General features: G+C 40.0%; 2 protein-coding genes across 3 annotated transcripts in view; one reads left to right on the top strand and one right to left on the bottom strand.

The window, feature by feature from the left end:
- The window catches only part of LOC133607173 (uncharacterized), a 29,103-nt gene extending 4,744 nt beyond the window's left edge, over nucleotides 1-24,359 (bottom strand). The window contains exon 1 of the mRNA XM_061961637.2: nucleotides 24,307-24,359. The gene's annotated coding sequence lies outside the window, so the exon portion shown is untranslated. The remainder of the gene's footprint in view (nucleotides 1-24,306) is intronic.
- On the top strand, nucleotides 3,051-20,183 carry mat2b (methionine adenosyltransferase 2 non-catalytic beta subunit methionine). Of its 2 annotated transcripts, none has more exons than XM_061962792.2 (7): nucleotides 3,051-3,199; nucleotides 8,134-8,328; nucleotides 11,892-12,006; nucleotides 15,833-15,985; nucleotides 16,057-16,253; nucleotides 19,582-19,695; nucleotides 19,763-20,183. In XM_061962792.2, the coding sequence occupies exons 2-7, from the start codon at nucleotides 8,140-8,142 to the stop codon at nucleotides 19,934-19,936; spliced, it is 942 nt and encodes a 313-aa protein (XP_061818776.1). In that variant the 5' UTR covers nucleotides 3,051-3,199; nucleotides 8,134-8,139; the 3' UTR covers nucleotides 19,937-20,183. The 2 variants fall into 2 exon arrangements, with proteins under 2 accessions (XP_061818776.1, XP_061818775.1); XM_061962791.2 differs by lacking the exon at nucleotides 3,051-3,199 and adding an exon at nucleotides 3,234-3,414.
- Nucleotides 24,360-24,511: the final 152 nt, after the last annotated feature.

Here is a 24,511-nt window from a genome sequence, read left to right as displayed (position 1 = left end):
TTATATATATATACATATATATATATATATATATATATATATATACATATATGAAACGACTGGGTCGCATAGTGATGCGGATGTGGTTCTCCCAAGGATGCAGACGGCTTCGGACACAGCTTGCAGGTAGGAAAATGATTTATTTTAAATATAAATCATATGATGAATAAACAAAAAACATGCATGTAGCACAAAAGGCAAAACAAAAGGACTAGCGTGGGAGCTAGCAGGAAAAAATAGCATAGCGTGAAAAGCTAGCAGAATCAAAGTAGTCGTTAACAGTTGTATGGGAACAAACTAGGAAGCCAGACCGAGTGAAGCCAGGGCAAAGACTAAATAGCCCTCTGATTAGTGCCCGGGCAACAGGTGCGCGTCCCGAACACTAACCAGAGGCAGGTGCGTACAATCTGCCGTCATGGCAACAGAAACAAACTAAACTCAAGGTGCTGAAAACACGTGACACAAACATAAACAAACTATGATCCGGGCAGCGGATCGTAACAATATACATATAATAAAATAAATATATATATATATATATATATATATATATATATATATAATAAAATAAATATATATATATATATATATATATATATATATATATATATATATATATATATATATATATATATATATATATATAGCTAGAATTCACTGAACGTCAAGTATTTGTTATATATATACATATATATATTATATATATATATATATATATATATATATGAAATACTTGACTTGGTGAATTCTAGCTGTAAATATACTCCTCCCCTTTTAGCCACGCCCACCCCCCTTCCCCCACCTCCCGAAATCGGAGGTCTCAAGGTTGGCAAGTATGCACTAACCCCACACACAACCTCCCATCTCATGCCTGGATGTAGTTTAACGTCATACCCAGGACCAGCCTCTTAAGTTGTGTGTCATCAAAAAACAAAAACATGTGAATAATCTAATTGAGCGTGCATGTCTGATTAGTTTTCAACCACTCTTTCAGTGCAGTTTTAAATGTTAAATAGTTGAATTGTTAATTGAGTTCACCTAAGAAATGTAATAGGCAGAAAAAAAACATTTAAAAATATAAAATGTTCAAAGACGGTATTTGAAATTGTGTTGTTCACTGTTCACTTTAAACAAAAAATACAATTAAATTGTTTGTGTCTTTTAATTTAAAAAAAGTGCATTTTTTGAATGTTTGATTTCACATTCAATATACAATGTATTGTCTTGTCTTATACAAACAGTGGTACTATCATATTGTTAGTATAGTATACAGGTAAAAGCCAGTAAATTAGAATATTTTGAAAAACTTGATTTATTTCAGTAATTGCATTCAAAAGGTGTAACTTGTACATTATATTTATTCATTGCACACAGACTGATGCATTCAAATGTTTATTTCATTTAATTTTGATGATTTGAAGTGGCAACAAATGAAAATCCAAAATTCCGTGTGTCACAAAATTAGAATATTACTTTAGGCTAATACAAAAAAGGGATTTTTAGAAATGTTGGCCAACTGAAAAGTATGAAAATGAAAAATATGAGCATGTACAATACTCAATACTTGGTTGGAGCTCCTTTTGCCTCAATTACTGCGTTAATGCGGCGTGGCATGGAGTCGATGAGTTTCTGGCACTGCTCAGGTGTTATGAGAGCCCAGGTTGCTCTGATAGTGGCCTTCAACTCTTCTGCGTTTTTGGGTCTGGCATTCTGCATCTTCCTTTTCACAATACCCCACAGATTTTCTATGGGGCTAAGGTCAGGGGAGTTGGCGGGCCAATTTAGAACAGAAATACCATGGTCCGTAAACCAGGCACGGGTAGATTTTGCGCTGTGTGCAGGCGCCAAGTCCTGTTGGAACTTGAAATCTCCATCTCCATAGAGCAGGTCAGCAGCAGGAAGCATGAAGTGCTCCAAAACTTGCTGGTAGACGGCTGCGTTGACCCTGGATCTCAGGAAACAGAGTGGACCGACACCAGCAGATGACATGGCACCCCAAACCATCACCCAACCATGCAAATTTTGCATTTCCTTTGGAAATCGAGGTCCCAGAGTCTGGAGGAAGACAGGAGAGGCACAGGATCCACGTTGCCTGAAGTCTAGTGTGAAGTTTCCACCATCAGTGATGGTTTGGGGTGCCATGTCATCTGTTGGTGTCGGTCCACTCTGTTGGCGCCTGCACACAGCGCAAAATCTACCCGTGCCTGGTTTACGGACCATGGTATTTCTGTTCTAAATTGGCCCGCCAACTCCCCTGACCTTAGCCCCATAGAAAATCTGTGGGGTATTGTGAAAAGGAAGATGCAGAATGCCAGACCCAAAAACGCAGAAGAGTTGAAGGCCACTATCAGAGCAACCTGGGCTCTCATAACACCTGAGCAGTGCCAGAAACTCATCGACTCCATGCCACGCCGCATTAACGCAGTAATTGAGGCAAAAGGAGCTCCAACCAAGTATTGAGTATTGTACATGCTCATATTTTTCATTTTCATACTTTTCAGTTGGCCAACATTTCTAAAAATCACTTTTTTGTATTAGCCTTAAGTAATATTCTAATTTTGTGACACACGGAATTTTGGATTTTCATTTGTTGCCACTTCAAATCATCAAAATTAAATGAAATAAACATTTGAATGCATCAGTCTGTGTGCAATGAATAAATATAATGTACAAGTTACACCTTTTGAATGCAATTACTGAAATAAATCAAGTTTTTCAAAATATTCTAATTTACTGGCTTTTACCTGTATAGTTGTATTATATGGTTTATGTTAAATGTGGAGTGAGTGAGAGGGGTTTGGATATTATAAGCATCTGCTTCATCCAACCCCTTTTTCAAGCCTTGCATAAATGTCTCTGCCAAAATGTAAAAAAAAAAAAATGTGTTGTACTGTGCAGGTTTAAAATAAATACTTCAATTCAATTCAAACATTCAATATCAGTTGTCACCAGCTGGAGGCGATAGTGAGCCAGTTTCATCAGCCACAAGGAGAAGAAGTAAAGTGTTTTGTTTTTATCGAGGCCAGTGTTCGTATTTGATATGACATCAAAAGCCAGAATTTGATGACAGAAATATTGAGGAGAATTGTTTTTTTTTATTTCCAAAAAGGACCCATCGATGAACCACTTAAAAAGGTTTAGTACACAAGTCAAATCGATTTGAAGATGGTTTGTTTCCCTGCCGTAAAGTAATGTAAAAGTAAGTATGCTTCACGACAGTCGTTTTACGGCAAACACCTGATCGCCTCCAGATTAAGTGGAAAAGACGCAACAAAGAGCGTGTCGGAAAGATCGTAAATGTTATCGCAGATGCGATCGATTATTTGCCAATATCACATCTGATCAGACGTGGAATAAATGAGCCAATCGGAAGTGAAGATTGACTTCCGGCCTGGCTGCGTGCAGCTACTGCAGGTAACATTTCAGGAAGAAGAAAAGGTGATCCTGCAAGAACTTGTGATGCATTAATAATATTAATATGATTATTTAATCCATCCATCCATTTTCTACCGCTTGTCCCGTTCGGGGTCGCTGGAGCCTATCTCAGCTGCATTCCATATGTTCTAAAATGCTACACACTAAAACACATCTCGAAAAGGAGTAGGAAGAAGCAAAAGTTTATCCGATCCTAATCCTACTTCATGTCTCAGCAAAACTGAAGTTATATTCACCTTTTTTGAGGAAAAATGGTTTTTTGGGGCGCAGATTAGGAGTTGCCTTATACATAATTGGTGCTGTTTGGAAATTAACGTTGCTAACATTGGTTAACTTTTTTTTTTTTAATGTACTTTCAGCCTATTTAATTCAAATCAAATCAAATCAAATCAACTTTATTTATAGAGCACATTTAAAATTTACCACAGGGGTAGCCAAAGTGCTGTACAATGAGCAGGTTAAAAGATAAAACGAGTACCGAGCAAACACAACACAACACAAACAGAACACGATAAAAAAATAAATAATTAAAATAGAATTAATAAAAACATAAAAACAGGATCACAGCAGGTGTATTATGGGGCGCCATTGCAGGGTGGATATCACTCAGTGTTAAAAGCCATGGAATAAAAGTATGTTTTTAAGAGAGATTTAAAAACAGGAAGAGAGGAGGCTTGTCTAACACTCAGGGGTAGGTCGTTCCAGAGCTTGGGAGCAGCAACGGCGAAAGCTCTGTCACCTCTAAGCTTCAGCCTTGTGTCAGGGACCGTCAACAGCAGCTGATCGGCTGATCTTAAGGATCGGGTGGGGCAGTAAGGCTGAAGGAGGTCGGAGAGATAGGTTGGCGCGAGGTTGTTTAGACATTTAAAAACAAATAAAAGGAGTTTAAAATGTATTCGGTAACGCACAGGGAGCCAGTGAAGGGACGCTAAAATAGGGGTGATGTGCTCACGTCTGCGGGTCTGTGTTAGCAGACGAGCAGCAGAGTTCTGCACGAGCTGCAGGCGGGCGAGGGAGGCCTGGCTAATGCCAACATACAGGGCATTGCAGTAGTCAAGACGAGTCGAGATAAAAGCGTGGATTAATTTCTCAAGATCATGTCTTGATAGAAGCGGTTTCACTTTCGCTATTTGGCGTAATTGATAAAAGCTTTTTTGAACGACGCTGCTGATTTGTTTTTCGAATTTAAAATCTGAGTCAAACTTTACCCCCCAGGTAAAGTTTAATTGTATAAACCTGCTCGGTGGCCTAGTGGTTAGACTGTCCGCCCTGAGATCGGTAGGTCGTGAGTTCAAACCCCGGCCGAGTCATACCAAAGACTATAAAAATGGGACCCATTACCTCCCTGCTTGGCACTCAGCATCAAGGGTTGGAATTGGGTGTTAAAATCACCAAAATGATACCCGGGCGTGACCACCGGTGCTGCTCACTGCTCCCCTCACCTCCCAGGGGGGTGAACAAGGGTGATGGGTCAAATGCAGAGAACACATTTCGCCACACCTAGTGTGTGTGTGACAATGATTGTCACACACACACTAGGTGTGGCGAAATTATTCTCTGCATTTGACCCATCACCCTTGATCACCCCCTGGGAGGTGAGGGGAGCAGTGAGCAGCAGTGGTGGCCGCTCCTGGTAATAATTTTTGGTGATTTAACCCCCAATTCCAACCCTTGATGCTGAGTGTGAAGCAGGGAGGCAATGGGTCCAATTTTATATGGTAGTAGTAGGTCAATCATTGGTACTTTAACTTTAACTTTAAATGTTCTATTGTTTGTGTTTCTTTTTGCAGTCATTTTGTAAGTCCTGATATTTTGTCTTCGTGGACAATTTTTTTTAATCCGTCAGGACTGTGAAAATTTCTAAGAAATGTTCATACTGTATGCTACGTTGGCAATATTTTTGTTGTACAGAATAGCCAAATTTTGGATTATTTAATCATTTTTAATTGTGTTTTCAGTCTTTAGTCGCCTGTATGTCGACCTTTTAGTTGATTTATTCATTAGTTTATGTCATAGGTTGCTAAAACTGGAAGGGTGTTGATCAAAAGGCTTATTTTAATGTCATCGATGAATATATTAGAGATCATACAATGTTTTTTCAGGGCCAATACAGATTATTAGTACCGTATTTTTCGCATTAGAAATCGCTCCGGAGTATAAATCACACCGGTCGAAAATGCACAATAAAGAAGGAAAAAAACATATATAAGTCGCACTAGAACAGTGGTACCCAACCACCGGGCCGCGGCTCGGTACCGGTCCGTGGATCGATTGGTACCGGGCCGCACAAGAAATAAAAAAAAAAATAATAATATATATATATATATATATATATATATATATATATATATATATTTTTTTTTTATTTTTTTATTAAATCATCATATAAAACACAAGATACACTTACAATTAGTGCACCAACCCAAAAAACCTCCCATTCACACAAAAGGGTTGTTTCTTTCTGTTATTAATATTCTGGTTCTTACATTATATATCAATATAGATCAATACAGTCAGCAGGGATACAGTCCGTCAGCACACATGATTGTATTTTTTTTATGACAAAAAAATTATTAAAAAATACCCCCCCCCCCCCTCGGTCCGTGGGACAAATTTTCAAGCATTGACCGGTCCGCAGTTACAAAAAGGTTGGGGACCACTGCACTAGAGTAAGTCACATTTTTTGTGGAAATTTATTTGATAAAATCCAACACCAAGAATAGACATTTGAAAGGCAATTTAAAATAAATAAAGAATAGTGAACAACAGGCTGAATAAGTGTATGTTATATGACGCATAAATAACGGTTGACGTGTGTGTGTGGCGATTGCTGATATACAGTGGGGCAAAAAAGTATTTAGTCAGCCACCGATTGTGCAAGTTCTCCCACTTAAAATGATGACAGAGGTCTGTATTTTCATCATAGGTACACTTCAACTGTGAGAGACAGAATGTGAAAAAAAAATCCAGGAATTCACATTGTAGGAATTTTAAAGAATTTATTTGTAAATTATGGTGGAAAATAAGTATTTGGTCACTTCAAACAAGGAAGATCTCTGGCTCTCACAGACCTGTAACTTCTTCTTTAAGAAGCTATTCTGTCCTCCACTCCTTACCTGTATTAATGGCACCTGTTTGAACTCGCTATCTATATAAAAGAAACCTGTCCACAGCCTCAAACAGTCAGACTCCAAACTCCACTATGGCCAAGACCAAAGAGCTGTCGAAGGACACCAGGAAAATAATTGTAGACCTGCACCAGACTGTGAAGAGTGAATCTACAATAGGCAAGCAGCTTGGTGTGAAAAAATCAACTGTGGGAGCAATTATCAGAAAATGGAAGACATACAAGACCACTGATAATCTCCCTCGATCTGGGGCTCCACGCAAGATCTCATCCCGTGGGGTCAAAATGATCATGAGAACGGTGAGCAAAAATCCCAGAACCACACGGGGGGACATGGTGAATGACCTGCAGAAAGCTGGGACCAAAGTAACAAAGGTTACCATCAGTAACACACTACGCCGACAGGGAATCAAATCCTGCAGTGCCAGACGTGTCCCCCTGCTTAAACCAGTGCATGTCCAGGCCCGTCTGAAGTTTGCCAGAGAGCACATGGATGATACAGCAGAGGATTGGGAGAATGTCATGTGGTCAGATAAAACCAAAATAGAACTTTTTGGTATAAACTCAACTCGTCGTGTTTGGAGGAAGAAGAATACTGAGTTGCATCCCAAGAACACCATACCTACTGTGAAGCATGGGGGTGGAAACATCATGCTTTGGGGCTGTTTTTCTGCTAAGGGGACAGGCCGACTGATCCGTGTTAAGGAAAGAATGAATGGGGCCATGTATCGTGAGATTTTGAGCCAAAACCTCCTTCCATCAGTGAGAGCTTTGAAGATGAAACGTGGCTGGGTCTTCCAGCATGACAATGATCCCAAACACACCGCCCGGGCAACGAAGGAGTGGCTCCGTAAGAAGCATTTGAAAGTCCTGGAGTGGCCTAGCCAGTCTCCAGACCTCAACCCCATAGAAAATCTGTGGAGGGAGTTGAAAGTCCATGTTGCTCGGCGAATGCCCCAAAACATCACTGCTCTCGAGAAGATCTGCATGGAGGAATGGGCCAAAATACCAGCTACTGTGTGTGCAAACCTGGTAAAGACCTATAGTAATCGTTTGACCTCTGTTATTGCCAACAAAGGTTATATTAAAAAGTATTGAGTTGAATTTTTGTTATTGACCAAATACTTATTTTCCACCATAATTTACAAATAAATTCTTTAAAATTCCTACAATGTGAATTCCTGGATTTTTTTTTCACATTCTGTCTCTCACAGTTGAAGTGTACCTATGATGAAAATTACAGACCTCTGTCATCATTTTAAGTGGGAGAACTTGCACAATTGGTGGCTGACTAAATACTTTTTTGCCCCACTGTACGTCTAGTCTCTTACGTGAATGAGATAGATAATATTATTTGATATTTTGCGGTAATGTGTTAATAATTTCACACATAGGTCGCCCAGAGTATAAGTCGCACCCCTGGCCAAACTATGAAAAAAACTGCGATTTATAATCCGAAAAATACGGTAGTCAAGGATGCCGATACCCAGCAGGCACAAGACATTAAAACAACGTTGAGAACTTGTTGAAATAGGTCCTGACGTTGAGCGTTTTTATTGACGGCGTCACAGGAGGAGATGCACGTGCCGACTCTGAGGGTCCTAGTTACCGGGGCGACCGGTCTTCTAGGCCGGGCAGTCTACAGGGAGTTCCAGAACCACGGCTGCTTTGTCATTGGAACGGGATATAAGAGGGCGAGGCCCCGACTTCTACGCTGTGACCTCACAGACGAGGACGCCGTGCGAGAACTGCTGATGGATAGCAAGGTATGACATCAGCGGTGTCCAAACTCAAAGCATGCAAAAGCCATTTTGATATTTTTCACTTTCAAAACCGATACCGTGTAGATATTTTTTGGAACCTTTAGGGTTCCCCTTTAGTTGGCTTCCACAGTCATACAAATGTTAAGTATAAGTCATATATTAATTGTAGCTTTTTTCAATTCTTAAATATCTAGATCAACTTAAGATCTGTTGAAATAAAGTTATATATATACTGTATTTTTCGGACTATAAGTCGCAGTTTTTTTTCATAGTTCGGCCGAGGGTGCGACTTTTATTCCGGAGCGACTTATAGTCCGAAAAATACGGTATATATATATATATATAATATTTTATCATGTCCCTTTTGTTCAATAAAAACATGTTTTTCAACAAGTATGATGTGAAGTAATTTGAGCCTTAAGTAGGTCAATAATTCATAACATTGATTTATATATATATATTTTTTGCAAAAATTGTTTAAAAAAAATCACATTAAATTCTAAGGGATCCAAAAGAGCCACAGTCATAAAAGTGTTAAATATAAGTCATACTTATTTCTTTATTTTCAATGCTTAAATCTCTAGATCAACTTCAGATCCATCCATCGATTATAAGTTTTTATTTATCTTTTATGTTTTTTTTGTTGGTTTCAGCCTTTTTTGTTATAGAAAACTAAGTTTTTTTTATGGCAAAAACAATATATTCCCCAAAAATATTTCCGAGTGGAATATTTGATGTGAAGTAATTGAAGCCTTAAATAGGTCAATAATTTATAACATTGATTTCTGTTAATTTTTATTTTTTTGAGCAAAGAAAGTAAAAAAAAAAAGAAGAAGAAATCTCACAAAAATTCTCTGGGATCCAAAACGGCCCATTCCACACTTATAAAAGCGGTAAAAACAAGTCATACACTATGAAACTTTTTTTTTTACTTTCGTTGCTTACATCTCTAGATCAATTTCAGCTCTCTGTGTGAATTAAAAAAACATTTAAATGTATTTTTTAATATTTTTGTTTGTTTTATGCCTTTTTTTGTCATGGAAAATGTTATTTTATGGCTAAATCACAAAAGATGCAACACCCCCAAACCCCGTAACAAATATCAAAGTGGAATAACTGATGGGAAGTAATTGGAGCCATAACGAGCGCAATAATTCATAAAAACATTGATTTTGATTCATTATTATTATTTTTTGAGCAAAGAAAGTTTAAAACAATCTCAATAAAATTCTCAGGGATCCAAAAGGGCCCCACTCATAAAAGTGTTTCTTTTTTTTTTTTTTTATAGTTTCAGTGCTTACATTTCTAGATTAATTTCAGATCTATTTGTGGTTTATAAATTTTAATGTATTTTTATTTATTTTTGTGTTTGTTTATGCTCTTTTAAAAAAAAAAACTTTTTCCCATTGCAAATTCACAAAAAGATGAAACATCCCTTGGAAAAAATGTAAAAGTGGAATATTTGATGTAAAGTAATTGGAGCCTTAAACAGGTCAAAAATTCATAACAACATTGATTTTGATTCATTATTATATTTTGAGCAAAGATAGTTCAAAAAAAGAAATCCCAATAAAATTCTCAGGGATCCAAAGGACCCTCACTCAGAAGTATTAAAAATAAGTCATACATTAATTAATTTTTTTACTTTCAACGCTTAAATCTCTAGATCAACTTCAGATCCATCCGTTGATTATATGGGTCAATTTTATTTATTTATTTAGGTTTTGATTGGCACTAAATTGGCCCTAGTGTGTGAATGTGAGTGTGAATGTTGTCTGTCTATCTGTGTTGGCCCTGCGATGAGGTGGCGACTTGTCCAGGGTGTACCCCGCCTTCCGCCCAATTGTAGCTGAGCGCCCCCTGCGACCCCAAAAGGGAATAAGCGGTAGAAAATGGATGGATGGATGGATATTTAGGTTTGTTTTTTGCCCTTTTTGTCATGGAAACCCCTGTGATTTTGGCAAACACAAAATATGCAATACTTTCCCCCAAAAATATTTGAAATGTTAATATTTCATGTGAAGTAGTTGGAGCCTTCAATAGCTCAGTAATTCATAACATTGATTTTGATTCATTATTTTTTGAGCAATGATAGTTAAAACAAATCTCAATAGAAATTCTCTTGGATCCAGATGGGCCCCACACATAAAAGTGATATGAACTATATATATAATTTATTTTTTTTACTTTCAATGTTTATATCTCTTGATCAATTTCAGATCTATCTGTCAATTTTACATTTTTATTTATTTTGTCATGTTTTTTTTTGTTTGTTTTCAAAGTGAAATATTTGATGTGAAGTAATTGTAACCTTAAATAGGCCAGTAAATAAAAACAACATTGGTTCTGATTATTATTTTTTGAGCAAACATAGTTTAAAAAAAAATACCACTAAAATTCCCAGGAATCCAGAAGGGCCCCACTCATAAAAGTGTAAAAAATAAGTAATATACATACAGTACAGGCCAAAAGTTTGGACACACCTTCTCATTTCAATGCGTTTTCTTTATTTTCATGACTATTTACATTGTAGATTGTCACTGAAGACATCAAAACTATGACACCTGTCAAGTGAAAACTCTTTCAAGTGACTACCTCTTGAAGCTTATTGAGAGAATGCCAAGAGTGTGTAAAGCAGTAATCAGAGCAAAGGGTGGCTATTTTGAAGAAACTAGAATATAAAACATGTTTTCAGTTATTTCACCTTTTTTTGTTAAGTACATAACTCCACATGTGTTCATTCATAGTTTTGATGCCTTCAGTGACAATCTACAATGTAAATAGTCATGAAAGTAAAGGAAACGCATTGAATGAGAAGGCGTGTCTAAACTTTTGGCCTGTACTGTATATTCTTTAAATATTTTACTTTCAACGCTTAAATCTCTAGATCAACTTTAGATATATCTATTAACTATACGTTTTTATTTGTTTGTTTTATGCCTTTTTTGTCATGAAAAACTTTGGCAAAAACACAAAATATGCAATATATTCCCTCAAAATATTTCAAAGTGGGATATTTGTTGTGAAGTAATTGGATTTTTTTAATTTTGATTCACAATTTTTTGGGCAATGACATTTTTGTGTTTATTAGTCAACGTTGCGACTTTCTTAGTTACCGTATTTTCCGCACTTTCCGGATTATAAGGCGCACCTTCAATGAATGGCCTATTTTAAAACGTTGTTCATATATAAGGCGCACCGCATTATAAGGCGCATAGAATAGACGCTACAGTAGAGGCTGGGGTTACGTTATGCATCCCGTAGTTACGAGACCTGTTGTGGCTCAATATTGGTCTATATATAAGGTGCACCGGATTATAAGGCGCACTGTCAGCTTTTGAGAAAATTGGAGGTTTTTAGGTGCGCCTTATAGTGCGGAAAATACGGTACTTTTCACCTGCATGCTCTTTTTTCCCCACTTTTTAATGTTTTTCATTTGTAATAGTATTTTTAGTGCGGTTAAAAAATGAGCTGCGGGGCGCACTTTGGACACCCCCGCTGTGCATGTAGTACTGTACATATTTGCATATCTAGAGAGTATTCAACCATACTGTGTATTTGCTCAGCCTGACGCCATAGTTCACTGCGCAGCGGAACGTCGCCCCGATGTTGTGGAGCGACACACCGAGGCGGCGATGAACCTCAACGTGCACGCCACAAGCACGCTCGCCAAAGAAGCAGGTGAGGACCGGCGCCGCCTTCCACCGAAGTGACACGTGCGTGACCCATACTTGCCAACCCTTCCGGATTTTCCGGGAGACTCCCGAAATTCAGCGCCTCTCCCGAAAACCTCCCGGGACAAATTTTCTCCAGAAAATCTCCCGAAATTCAAGCGGAGCTGGAGGCCACGCCCCCTCCAGCTCCATGCGGACCTGAGTCTGCTTTCCCACAATATAAAGAACGTCTACAGTAAAGCAGTCCGTCTGCCGTAAACAGCAATGTTGTGACACTCTTAAACAGGACAATACTGCCATCTAGTGCATTTGATGAAAGCACTTTTGTCGGTGCCACACAGCAATGCATCATCAGAGTTCAGCATGGTTAGAAAGATTGTGACAGAGAATAGAACAAGGATGGACAATTCAACCCTTAACTCAACAATGAGTAGATGAGTGTTATGTGTGTGTATACGTGTAAATAAATGAACACTGAAATTCAAGTATTTATTTTATTTATATATATATATATATATATATATATAAATAAAATAAATACTTGAATTTCAGTGTATATATATATATATATATATATATATATATATATATATATATTAGAGATGCGCGGATAGGCAATTATTTCATCCGCAACCGCATCAGAAAGTCGTCAACCATCCGCAATCCACCCGATCTAACATTTTATCAGAACCGCATCCGCCCGCACCCGCCCGTTGTTATATATCTAATATAGACGATGCAAGGCATTAGTGAGGTTATAAAGCTTTTGCCTGTTAAAGAAAGGAGACTGATCCAATGCAGTTCAGACATTCGCGTGCCACGCTGTCACGACCCAGACGCACACCAGTGCGCAATCATATGGGAGCCGCGCTGAGCGCACCTCCAAGCGCGTCTCGCTGCCGGCGACGGCCGGGTATATGGGCCCGACGCTCCAGCGCCATCCATTTTCAGGGCTAGTTGATTCGGCAGGTGGGTTGTTACACACTTCCATGGCCACCGTCCTAGCTGCTGTCTATATCAACCAGGGTGAGCCCCACCCCTTTCGTGAGCGCACTGCGCGCGGAGTGACCCCTGTTACGCGCCCCCGGCAACAGGGGTGGCGGGCAGGTAAGCTGCGCGGGCGGAGCGCGCGGAGTGACCCCTGTTACGAGCCCCCGGCCACGGCGTGACGCCGGCCGCGGCGAAGGCGGTGGGCGCGGTGGTGACCCTGGACGTGCGTCGGGCCCTTCTCGCGGATCGCCTCAGCTACGGCTCCCGGTGGGGCCCTCTCGGGGGAAGGGGCCTTGGTCCCGGACCCCGGCGAGGCGTCCCTTCTCCGCTCCGTAAAAGTGTCCATCTCTTTTTTTTTTTTTCTTCTGTTGTGGCATATGCTGCAGGTGCCTGCTCGTTTTTTGTATGTGGGTAACAACATTTAACTATGTATATATATTTCCCAATTGGTTTAACTGCCACCCGCCTGAATCTATTTAAAATCTAATTTTTTTTAATTTCAACCACCCGACCCGACCCGCGGATAAAATCTAATTTTTTTAAATTTCATCCGCCCGATCCGCGGATAATCCGCGGTTGTGCCCGCAAACCGCGCATCTCTAATATATATATAGCTAGAATTCACTGAAAGTCAATTATTTCTTATATATATATATATATATATATATAAATAAATGATAAATGGGTTGTACTTGTATAGCGCTTTTCTACCTTCAAGGTACTCAAAGCGCTTTGACACTACTTCCACATTTACCCATTCACACACACATTCACACACTGATGGAGGGAGCTGCCATGCAAGGCGCTAACCAGCACCCATCAGGAGCAAGGGTGAAGTGTCTTGCTCAGGACACAACGGACATGACGAGGTTGGTACTAGGTGGGGATTGAACCAGGGACCCTCGGGTCGCGGACGGCCATTCTTCCACTGCGCCACGCCGTCCCTATATACAGGTAAAAGCCAGTAAATTAGAATATTTTGAAAAACTTGATTTATTTCAGTAATTGCATTCAAAAGGTGTAACTTGTACATTATATTTATTCATTGCACACAGACTGATGCATTCAAATGTTTATTTCATTTAATTTTGATGATTTGAAGTGGCAACAAATGAAAATCCAAAATTCCGTGTGTCACAAAATTAGAATATTACTTAAGGCTAATACAAAAAAGGGATTTTTAGAAATGTTGGCCAACTGAAAAGTATGAAAATGAAAAATATGAGCATGTACAATACTCAATACTTGGTTGGAGCTCCTTTTGCCTCAATTACTGCGTTAATGCGGCGTGGCATGGAGTCGATGAGTTTCTGGCACTGCTCAGGTGTTATGAGAGCCCAGGTTGCTCTGATAGTGGCCTTCAACTCTTCTGCGTTTTTGGGTCTGGCATTCTGCATCTTCCTTTTCACAATACCCCACAGATTTTCTATGGGGCTAAGGTCAGGGGAGTTGGCGGGCCAATTTAGAACAGAAATACCATGGTCCGTAAACCAGGCACGGGTAGATTTTGCGCTGTGTGCAGGCGCCAAGTCCTGTTGGAACTTGAAATCTCCATCTCCATAGAGCAGGTCAGCAGCAGGAAGCATGAAGTGCTCTAAAACTTGCTGGTAGACGGCTGCGTTGACCCTGGATCTCAGGAAACAGAGTGGACCGACACCAGCAGATGACATGGCACCCCAAACCATCACTGATGGTGGAAACTTTACACTAGACTTCAGGCAACGTGGATCCTGTGCCTCTCCTGTCTTCCTCCAAACTCTGGGACCTCGATTTCCAAAGGAAATGCAAAATTTGCTTTCGTCAGAAAACATGACTTTGGACCACTCAGCAGCAGTCCAGCTGGTGTCGGTCCACTCTGTTTCCTGAGATCCAGGGTCAACGCAGCCGTCTACCAGCAAGTTTTAGAGCACTTCATGCTTCCTGCTGCTGACCTGCTCTATGGAGATGGAGATTTCAAGTTCCAACAGGACTTGGCGCCTGCACACAGCGCAAAATCTACCCGTGCCTGGTTTACGGACCATGGTATTTCTGTTCTAAATTGGCCCGCCAACTCCCCTGACCTTAGCCCCATAGAAAATCTGTGGGGTATTGTGAAAAGGAAGATGCAGAATGCCAGACCCAAAAACGCAGAAGAGTTGAAGGCCACTATCAGAGCAACCTGGGCTCTCATAACACCTGAGCAGTGCCAGAAACTCATCGACTCCATGCCACGCCGCATTAACGCAGTAATTGAGGCAAAAGGAGCTCCAACCAAGTATTGAGTATTGTACATGCTCATATTTTTCATTTTCATACTTTTCAGTTGGCCAACATTTCTAAAAATCCCTTTTTTGTATTAGCCTTAAGTAATATTCTAATTTTGTGACACACGGAATTTTGGATTTTCATTTGTTGCCACTTCAAATCATCAAAATTAAATGAAATAAACATTTGAATGCATCAGTCTGTGTGCAATGAATAAATATAATGTACAAGTTACACCTTTTGAATGCAATTACTGAAATAAATCAAGTTTTTCAAAATATTCTAATTTACTGGCTTTTACCTGTGTGTATATATATATATATGAAATACTTGACTTGGTGAATTCTAGCTGTAAATATACTCCTCCCCTCTTAACCACGCCCCCGCCCCCACCCCCCACCTCCCGAAATTGGAGGTCTCAAGGTTGGCAAGTATGGCGTGACCTTTTAACCATGAATTGATTAATGTGGACTTAAACAAATTGAAAAGCGTATTGGGGTGTTACCATTTAGTGGTCAATTGTACGGAATATGTACTGTACTGTGCAATCTACTAATAAAAGTTTCAATCAATCAAAACCCCCGCCCGTGCTGCCGCAGCCGCGTCAGGCACCTTCTTCCTCTACATCAGCACCGACTACGTGTTCGACGGAAGGAACCCTCCCTACGGAGAAGACGACGTTCCCAATCCCCTCAACGTGTACGGACGCAGCAAACTGGAGGGGGAGAGAGAGGCGCTCAGACACTGTCCAGGTTCTGGAACCGACCCGTCCATCGTCGCGTGTCCGTCGGCGAATATAGACTCATCCCTTGTCGTGTTTCAGGAGCCGTCGTGCTGCGGGTGCCCGTTTTGTTCGGGGAGGTGGAGTCGCTGACGGAGAGCGCCGTCACGTCGCTGTGGCTTAAAGTCCAGGAGGGGGCGGCAGAGAGCTGCACGCTGGATCACTGCCTGCAGAGGTTCCCGACCGACGTCCGAGACGTCGCTGCCGTGTGCAGGAAACTTTGCGAGAGAGCGAGACAGGTACCTGAATGACACCTTTGTCTGAATGGTGCTGCGCCATACGATAATATCAACAACAAAACAATAAAGCAGTCCTGTAGCGCATTTACTTCCGTACGAAAGCCAGCTAACATCTACATGTCCTCCAAAAAACACACCATTTCTTCAAGTCGTTTACAAAAGGTTAAACATGGTAGGATATAGGCTACTAGCAGCTACACGGCAGCTAAGTGCACAATAGCACACAAGCTAGACGTACAGGCCAAAAGTTTGGACACACCTTCTCATTCAATGTGTTTCCTTTACTTTCATGACTATTTACATTGTAGATCGTCACTGAAGGCATCGCAACTATGAATGAACACATGTGGAGTTATGTACTTAACAAAATAAGGTGAAATAACTGAAAACATGTTTTATATTCGAGATTCTTCAAAATAACAACCCTTTGCTCTGATTTCTTTTTCGCACACTCTCGCTGAACTTCAAGAGGTAGTCACCTGAAATGGTTTTCACTTCACAGGTGTGCTCGAAGCTCATCAAGAGAATGCCAAGAGTGTGCAAAGCAGCAATCAGAGCAAAGGGTGGCTATTTTGAAGAAACTAGAAGATTAAAAACATGTTTTTAGTTATTTCTAGAGATGTCCGATAATGGCTTTTTTGCCGATATCCGATATTGTCCAACTCTAAATTACCGATTCCGATATTAACCAATACCGATATATACAGTCGTGTAATTAAACACATTATTATGCCTAATTTTGTTGTGATGCCCCGCTGGATGCATTAAACAATGTAACAAGGTTTTCCAAAATAAATCAACTCAAGTTATGGAAAAAAATGCCAACATGGCACTGCCATATTTATTATTAAAGTCACAAAGTGCATTATTTTTTTTAACATGCCTCAAAACAGCAGCTTGGAATTTGGGACATGCTCTCCCTGAGAGAGCATGAGGAGGTTGAGGTGGGCGGGTGGAGGGGTAGAGGGTAGCAGGGGTGTATGTTGTAGCGTCCCGGAAGAGTTAGTCCTGCAAGGGGTTCTGGGTATTTGTTCTGTTGTGTTTATGTTGTGTTACGGTGCGGATGTTCTCCCGAAGTGTGTTTGTCATTCTTGTTTGGTGTGGGTTCACAGTGTGGCGCATATTTGTAACAGTGTTAAAGTTGTTTATACGGCCACCCACAGTGTGACCTGTATGGCTGTTGACCAAGTATGAGTAGCATTCACTTGTGTGTGTGAAAAGCCGTAGATATTATGTGACTGGGCCGGCACGCAAAGGAAGTGCCTTTAAGGTTTATTGGCGCTCTGTACTTCTCCCTACGTCCGTGTACACACCGGCGTTTTAAAAAGTCATACATTATACTTTTTAAAACCGATAATTTTGAAACCGATACCGATACTATCCGATATTACATTTTACAGCTTTTATCGGCCGATATTATCGGACATCCCTATATACAGGTAAAAGCCAGTAAATTAGAATATTTTGAAAAACTTGATTTATTTCAGTAATTGCATTCAAAAGGTGTAACTTGTACATTATATTTATTCATTGCACACAGACTGATGCATTCAAATGTTTATTTCATTTAATTTTGATGATTTGAAGTGGCAACAAATGAAAATCCAAAATTCCGTGTGTCACAAAATTAGAATATTACTTAAGGCTAATACAAAAAAGGGATTTTTAGAAATGTTGGCCAACTGAAAAGTATGAGAATGAAAAATATGAGCATGTACAATACTCAATACTTGGTTGGAGCTCCTTTTGCCTCAATTACTGCGTTAATGCGGCGTGGCATGGAGTCGATGAGTTTCTGGCACTGCTCAGGTGTTATGAGAGCCCAGGTTGCTCTGATAGTGGCCTTCAACTCTTCTGCGTTTTTGGGTCTGGCATTCTGCATCTTTCTTTTCACAATACCCCACAGATTTTCTATGGGGCTAAGGTCAGGGGAGTTGGCGGGCCAATTTAGAACAGAAATACCATGGTCCGTAAACCAGGCACGGGTAGATTTTGCGCTGTGTGCAGGCGCCAAGTCCTGTTGGAACTTGAAATCTCCATCTCCATAGAGCAGGTCAGCAGCAGGAAGCATGAAGTGCTCTAAAACTTGCTGGTAGACGGCTGCGTTGACCCTGGATCTCAGGAAACAGAGTGGACCGACACCAGCAGATGACATGGCACCCCAAACCATCACTGATGGTGGAAACTTTACACTAGACTTCAGGCAACGTGGATCCTGTGCCTCTCCTGTCTTCCTCCAGACTCTGGGACCTCGATTTCCAAAGGAAATGCAAAATTTGCTTTAGTCAGAAAACATGACTTTGGACCACTCAGCAGCAGTCCAGCTGATGTCGGTCCACTCTGTTTCCTGAGATCCAGGGTCAACGCAGCCGTCTACCAGCAAGTTTTAGAGCACTTCATGCTTCCTGCTGCTGACCTGCTCTATGGAGATGGAGATTTCAAGTTCCAACAGGACTTGGCGCCTGCACACAGCGCAAAATCTACCCGTGCCTGGTTTACGGACCATGGTATTTCTGTTCTAAATTGGCCCGCCAACTCCCCTGACCTTAGCCCCATAGAAAATCTGTGGGGTATTGTGAAAAGGAAGATGCAGAATGCCAGACCCAAAAACGCAGAAGAGTTGAAGGCCACTATCAGAGCAACCTGGGCTCTCATAACACCTGAGCAGTGCCAGAAACTCATCGACTCCATGCCACGCCGCATTAACGCAGTAATTGAGGCAAAAGGAGCTCCAACCAAGTATTGAGTATTGTACATGCTCATATTTTTCATTTTCATACTTTTCAGTTGGCCAACATTTCTAAAAATCCCTTTTTTGTATTAGCCTTAAGTAATATTCTAATTTTGTGACACACGGAATTTTGGATTTTCATTTGTTGCCACTTCAAATCATCAAAATTAAATGAAATAAACATTTGAATGCATCAGTCTGTGTGCAATGAATAAATATAATGTACAAGTTACACCTTTTGAATGCAATTACTGAAATAAATCAAGTTTTTCAAAATATTCTAATTTACTGGCTTTTACCTGTATATAATGGGTTTCACTTTGTAAAGTGCTTTAAGTCTCTAGAGAAAAGCACTATTTAAATATACTTAACATTTTTGGCCACAATTATCGTGATATGAAGTTTTCATATTGTTGACTCATTTCACTTAATCAATCCTTTTCTAACATTCCGCATTACAAAATAAAAGTATGATTTGTGCTGGTGCCGTATCAGATTAATACCGGTATCGGCCAATACTCAAGGCTCCGATATCGGTATGAGAAGTGAGAAAGTTGTATCAATGCACCTCTAATTATTATTATTTTGTGTGTCCAGGATGCGTCGATCAGGGGAATCTTTCATTTTTCCGCTAAAGAGCAGATGACCAAATACGAGATTGCCGTGGCCATGGCGCAGGCCTTCAATCTGCCGTCCAATCATCTCATTCCCGTAAGAAAACAAGGCGTCCATGTTGTGTTACCTTGACGACGATTCATACTTGTTTGCATGTCTGCAGCTGACCGAGCAGCCGGCGGGTTCGGCTCTTCGTCCCCTTAACAGTCGCTTGGAATGTTCTCGCCTGGAGCTGCTGAACCTCAGCGTTGAACCGCAACCTTTCACCTCTGCCATCACAGACTGCCTGTGGCCATTCACCCCCGACAAGCGCTGGAGACAGACTGTGTTCCACTAAACTTGGGATTAATATTATTATTATTAAACGTCTAGGATAAAATGGCATGAAGAGAGAGAAGCTTATGTAGTTTTGTTGAGGATTGATGTTTCTTCTTTTGAATTGTTTTCCTTCCTCTTTTGATTGATTGATTGAAACTTTATTAGTAGATTGCCCTCTGTTCTATTTCTTTTTAAAACTGAAAGTTTAAACAAACATTACCAAAGTATATTGTCTTTTACACAAATATAATAAAGGGTTAAGTGTCTACACATTCACATACAGCCCTGGTCAAAAGTGTACATACACTTGTAAAGAACATAATGTCATGGCTGTCTTGACTTTCCAATAATTTCTACAACTCTTATTTTTTTGTGATAGAGTGATTGGAGCACATACTTGTTGGTCACAAAAAACATTCATGAAGTTTGGTTCTTTTATGAATTTATTATGGGTCTACTGAAAATGTGAGCAAATCTGCTGGGTCAAAAGTATACATACAGCAATGTTAATATTTGCTTACATGTCCCTTGGCAAGTTTCACCACAATAAGGCACTTTTGGTAGCCATCCACAAGCTTCTGGTTGAATTTTTGACCACTCCTCTTGACAAAATTGGTGCAGTTCAGCTACATTTGTTGATTTTCTGACATGGACTTGTTTCTTCAGCATTGTCCACTTTGGGAAGGCCATTCTAAAACCTTCATTCTACCCCGATTTAGCCATTCCTTTACCACTTTTGACGTGTGTTTGGGGTCATTGTCCAACTGCGCCCAAGACCCAACCTCCGGCCTGATGATTTTAGGTTGTCTTGAAGAATTTGGAGGTAATCCTCCTTTTTCATTGTCCCATTTACACTCTGTAAAGCACCAGTTCCATTGGCAGCAAAACACGCCCAGAGCATAATACTACCACCACCATGCTTGACGGTAGGTTTGGTGTTCCTGGTATTAAAGGCCTCACCTTTTCTCCTCCAAACATATTGCTGGGTATTGTGGCCAAACAGCTCAATTTTTGTTTCATCTGACCACAGAACTTTCCTCGAGAAGGTCTTATCTTTGTCCATGTGATCAGCAGAAAACTTTAGACGCTTCTGGAGCAAGGGCTTCCTTCTTGCATGGTAGCCTCTCAGTCCATGGCGATGCAAAACACGCTTGACTGTGGACACTGACACCTGTGTTCCAGCAGCTTCCAATTCATTTCAGACCTGCTTTTTGACTCATGATCATCCTGACCAATTTTTTTTAAGCAGGAAGTGTTAGCTTGTGTTTTCTTCCTGATCATGGCAGTGACAAAACTGTGCCATGCACTTTATACTTACGAACCATTGTCTGCACATTTGCTCTTGGGAGCTTTGAAATGGCTCCAAGTGACTTTCCTGACTTTTCAAGTCAATGATTAGTTTTTTTCAGATCTGTGCTGAGTTCCTTTGACTTTCCCATTGTCGCGTATGTAACCGAGTTTAATGACTGCGTCACGTGAGCCCTATTTAAATGGGCTCCGAGAAGTCAACAGGTGTCATCAACAGAGGTGGGTAGTAACGCGCTACATTTACTCCGTTACATCTACTTGAGTAACTTTTGGGATAAATTGTACTTCTAAGAGTAGTTTTAATGCAACATACTTTTACTTTTACTTGAGTATATTTATAGAGAAGAAACGCTACTTTTACTCCGCTACTTTTATCTACATTCAGCTCGCTACTCGCTACTAATTTTTATCGATCTGTTAATGCACGCTTTGTTTGTTTTGGTCTGTCAGACAGACCTTCATAGTGCCTGCGTTTCAACAAATACAGTCACTGGTGACGTTCACTCCGTTCCACCAATCAGATGCAGTCACTGGTGACGTTGGACCAATCAAACAGAGCCAGGCGGTCACATGACCTGACTTAAACAAGTTGAAAAACTTATTGGGGTGTTACCATTTAGTGGTCAATTGTACGGAATATATACTGTACTGTGCAATCTACTAATAAAAGTTTCAATCAATCAATCAAAAGTGTGAAGGAAAAAAGACCCTTTTTTATTTCAACCGTACATCCCGTCAAAAGCCTAAAGACTGACTGCACAGTTCCTGTCTTCACAATAAAAGTGCCGCTCCATCGCGCCTGCGCTTTCAAAACAAGAGTCTCCGAAAGCCAGCGCAAACAAGCTAGCAAGCTACGGAGTTTGCCGCCAATTTATTTCTTGTAAAGTGTATAAAAACGAATATGAAAGCTGGACAAATAAGATGCCAAAAACCAACCACTTTCATGTGGTATTAGACAGAAAGGAGGAACTTTTTTTCTCCTCCATTTGAAAACGTGGACGCTATCAGCACTACTGTCTGATTACAATCAATGCAAGTCATCAGAATCAGGTAATACACCAACTTATATTCTTGTTTTCATGAAAGAAAGGAATCTATATGTGTTAAACATGCATGTATATTCATTAAAACACCTTTAACATGTAAACAAAAACGGCAAAAATAAATAAATATAAATTATATACTGTATATATATATGTGTGTATATATATATATAAATGTGTGTGTGTGTGTGTGTATGTATATATATATATATATATATATATATATATATGTCTTAATAAGGTTATCCAAAAAATAGTGCTCGATACCGTAGTAGAGCGCAATATATGTATGTGTGGGAAAAAAATCACAAGACTATTTCATCTCTACAGGCCTGTTTCATGAGGGGGGGTACCCTCAATCATCAGGAGATTTTAATGGGAGCATTCGCATACCATGGTTTATATAGGGCACAGAGTGGGTGGGTACAGGCTGGTCTAGGGGCGTGGTGATTGGCTCATGTGTTACCTAGGAGGTGTTTCCGTCTATGGCGGCATGTTGTTACAATTTCGCTGCGCTTGTTGAGGGATGACAGGTCTGGACGGTAAATAATAAACAGTTTCTCTTTCAAGCATAGGTTGCATCTTTTATTACCACTATTGTAAGGTGTGCTGGATGCAAGAATTTGCCATGTTATTGAATATTCAACATTATTGTCTTTGAGGTCCCAAATGTGTTTGCTGAGTTCTGTGGTATTTCGCAGGTTTTTGTTCCTGAAAGAAGCCTTGTGATTGTTCCATCTGGTTTTGAATTCTCCCTCGGTTAATCCTACATATGTGTCGGATGTGTTAATGTCCTTGCGTATTACCTTAGATTGGTAGACAACTGATGTTTGTAAGCACCCCCCGTTGAGAGGGCAATCAGGTTTCTTTCGACAATTACATCCTTTGTTGGTTTTGGAGTCGTTCTGTCTGAGGGCCGACGGCTCATTTGCAATTGTTTTGTTGTGGTTTGAGATGATTTGTCGTATATTGTTCATACAGCTGTAGCTCAATTTAATGTTGTTCTTGTTGAATACTTTTCTTAGGGTGTTGTCTTTGGGAAAGTGTTTGTCAATCAGATTGAGGAATATGTGTCCAATGTTCGTTGAGACGTTTTTGCTGCATGGGGGGTTGTACCAGATGATGTCGTTCCGTTTTCTGTTCTTTTTTGGCTGGTTTCCTGGCGTGGGTTCATAGGTGAGGGTGAAATTGTATCCGCTTTCATCAAGGGCTTTTTGGTACGGGGGGGTTGCTTGGTCAAATTCAGCTTTGCTAGATGACAGCATCGATAGCCTTTTATTGATTCCGGTAGGTATTCTTTTCGTGGTGGTGGGTGGGTGGTTGCTGTATATATATATATATATATATATATATATATATATATATATATATATATATATATATATATATATATATATATGATATGTGTGTGTATGTTACTCATCAGTTACTCAGTACTTGAGTAGTTTTTTCACAACATACTTCTTAAAATATTTGGGTGACTACTCCTTACTTTTACTTGAGTAATAAATCTCTAAAGTAACAGTACTCTTACTTGAGTGCAATTTCTGGCTACTCTACCCACCTCTGGTCATCAATCATAATCACTCGCATGAAGTTAAGAGGACATGCCGTGAAGCTAATTTGATTTGATTGTAACTTTTCTACACCACCAACATTGATAATGTATGTTGCTGCATGTATACTTTTCACCCAGGAGATTTGGTCACATTTTCAGTAGACCCATAATAAATTCATATAAGAACCAAACTTCATTAATGTTTTTTTGTGACAAACAAGTATGTGCTCCAATCACTCTATCACAAAAAAAAAAAAAAAAAGAGATGTAGAAATTATTGGAAAGTCAAGACAGCTGACCGCGACTGTACCACAAAACACACGTAGCGCTGTCGCCCTCTGCTGGTCAAATTTAGCACTAAAACTACAACAACGCTTCAATTGTCAGGTATTCAGCCAAAACAACTACAAATCATAAAAACCTTCACTAAGTCGGCGATACAGAATAATAATAACATAGCCATGCATTGTATTTACTTACAAACATCTCGCCGAGTTGAGTGATGAAGCCAACACGTTGTTGCCATCATAGTTGGTATGTCCGTCACCGAAAAGGTCCTCCTAGGAACAAATAACAGTGACTCAGAGCGGAATATGTAGAATAATTCATCAACAATATCAAGCAATGCATGTATGACATTTAAATAAAATACGACACACTAAGACGTACTAAAAAATGTATTATT

This window comes from Nerophis lumbriciformis, linkage group LG09 (assembly GCF_033978685.3).
Source record: "Nerophis lumbriciformis linkage group LG09, RoL_Nlum_v2.1, whole genome shotgun sequence".
NCBI lineage: Eukaryota > Metazoa > Chordata > Actinopteri > Syngnathiformes > Syngnathidae > Nerophis > Nerophis lumbriciformis.
Note: the sequence above shows the minus strand (reverse complement) of the source record. Positions and strands in the feature narration are given on the sequence as shown.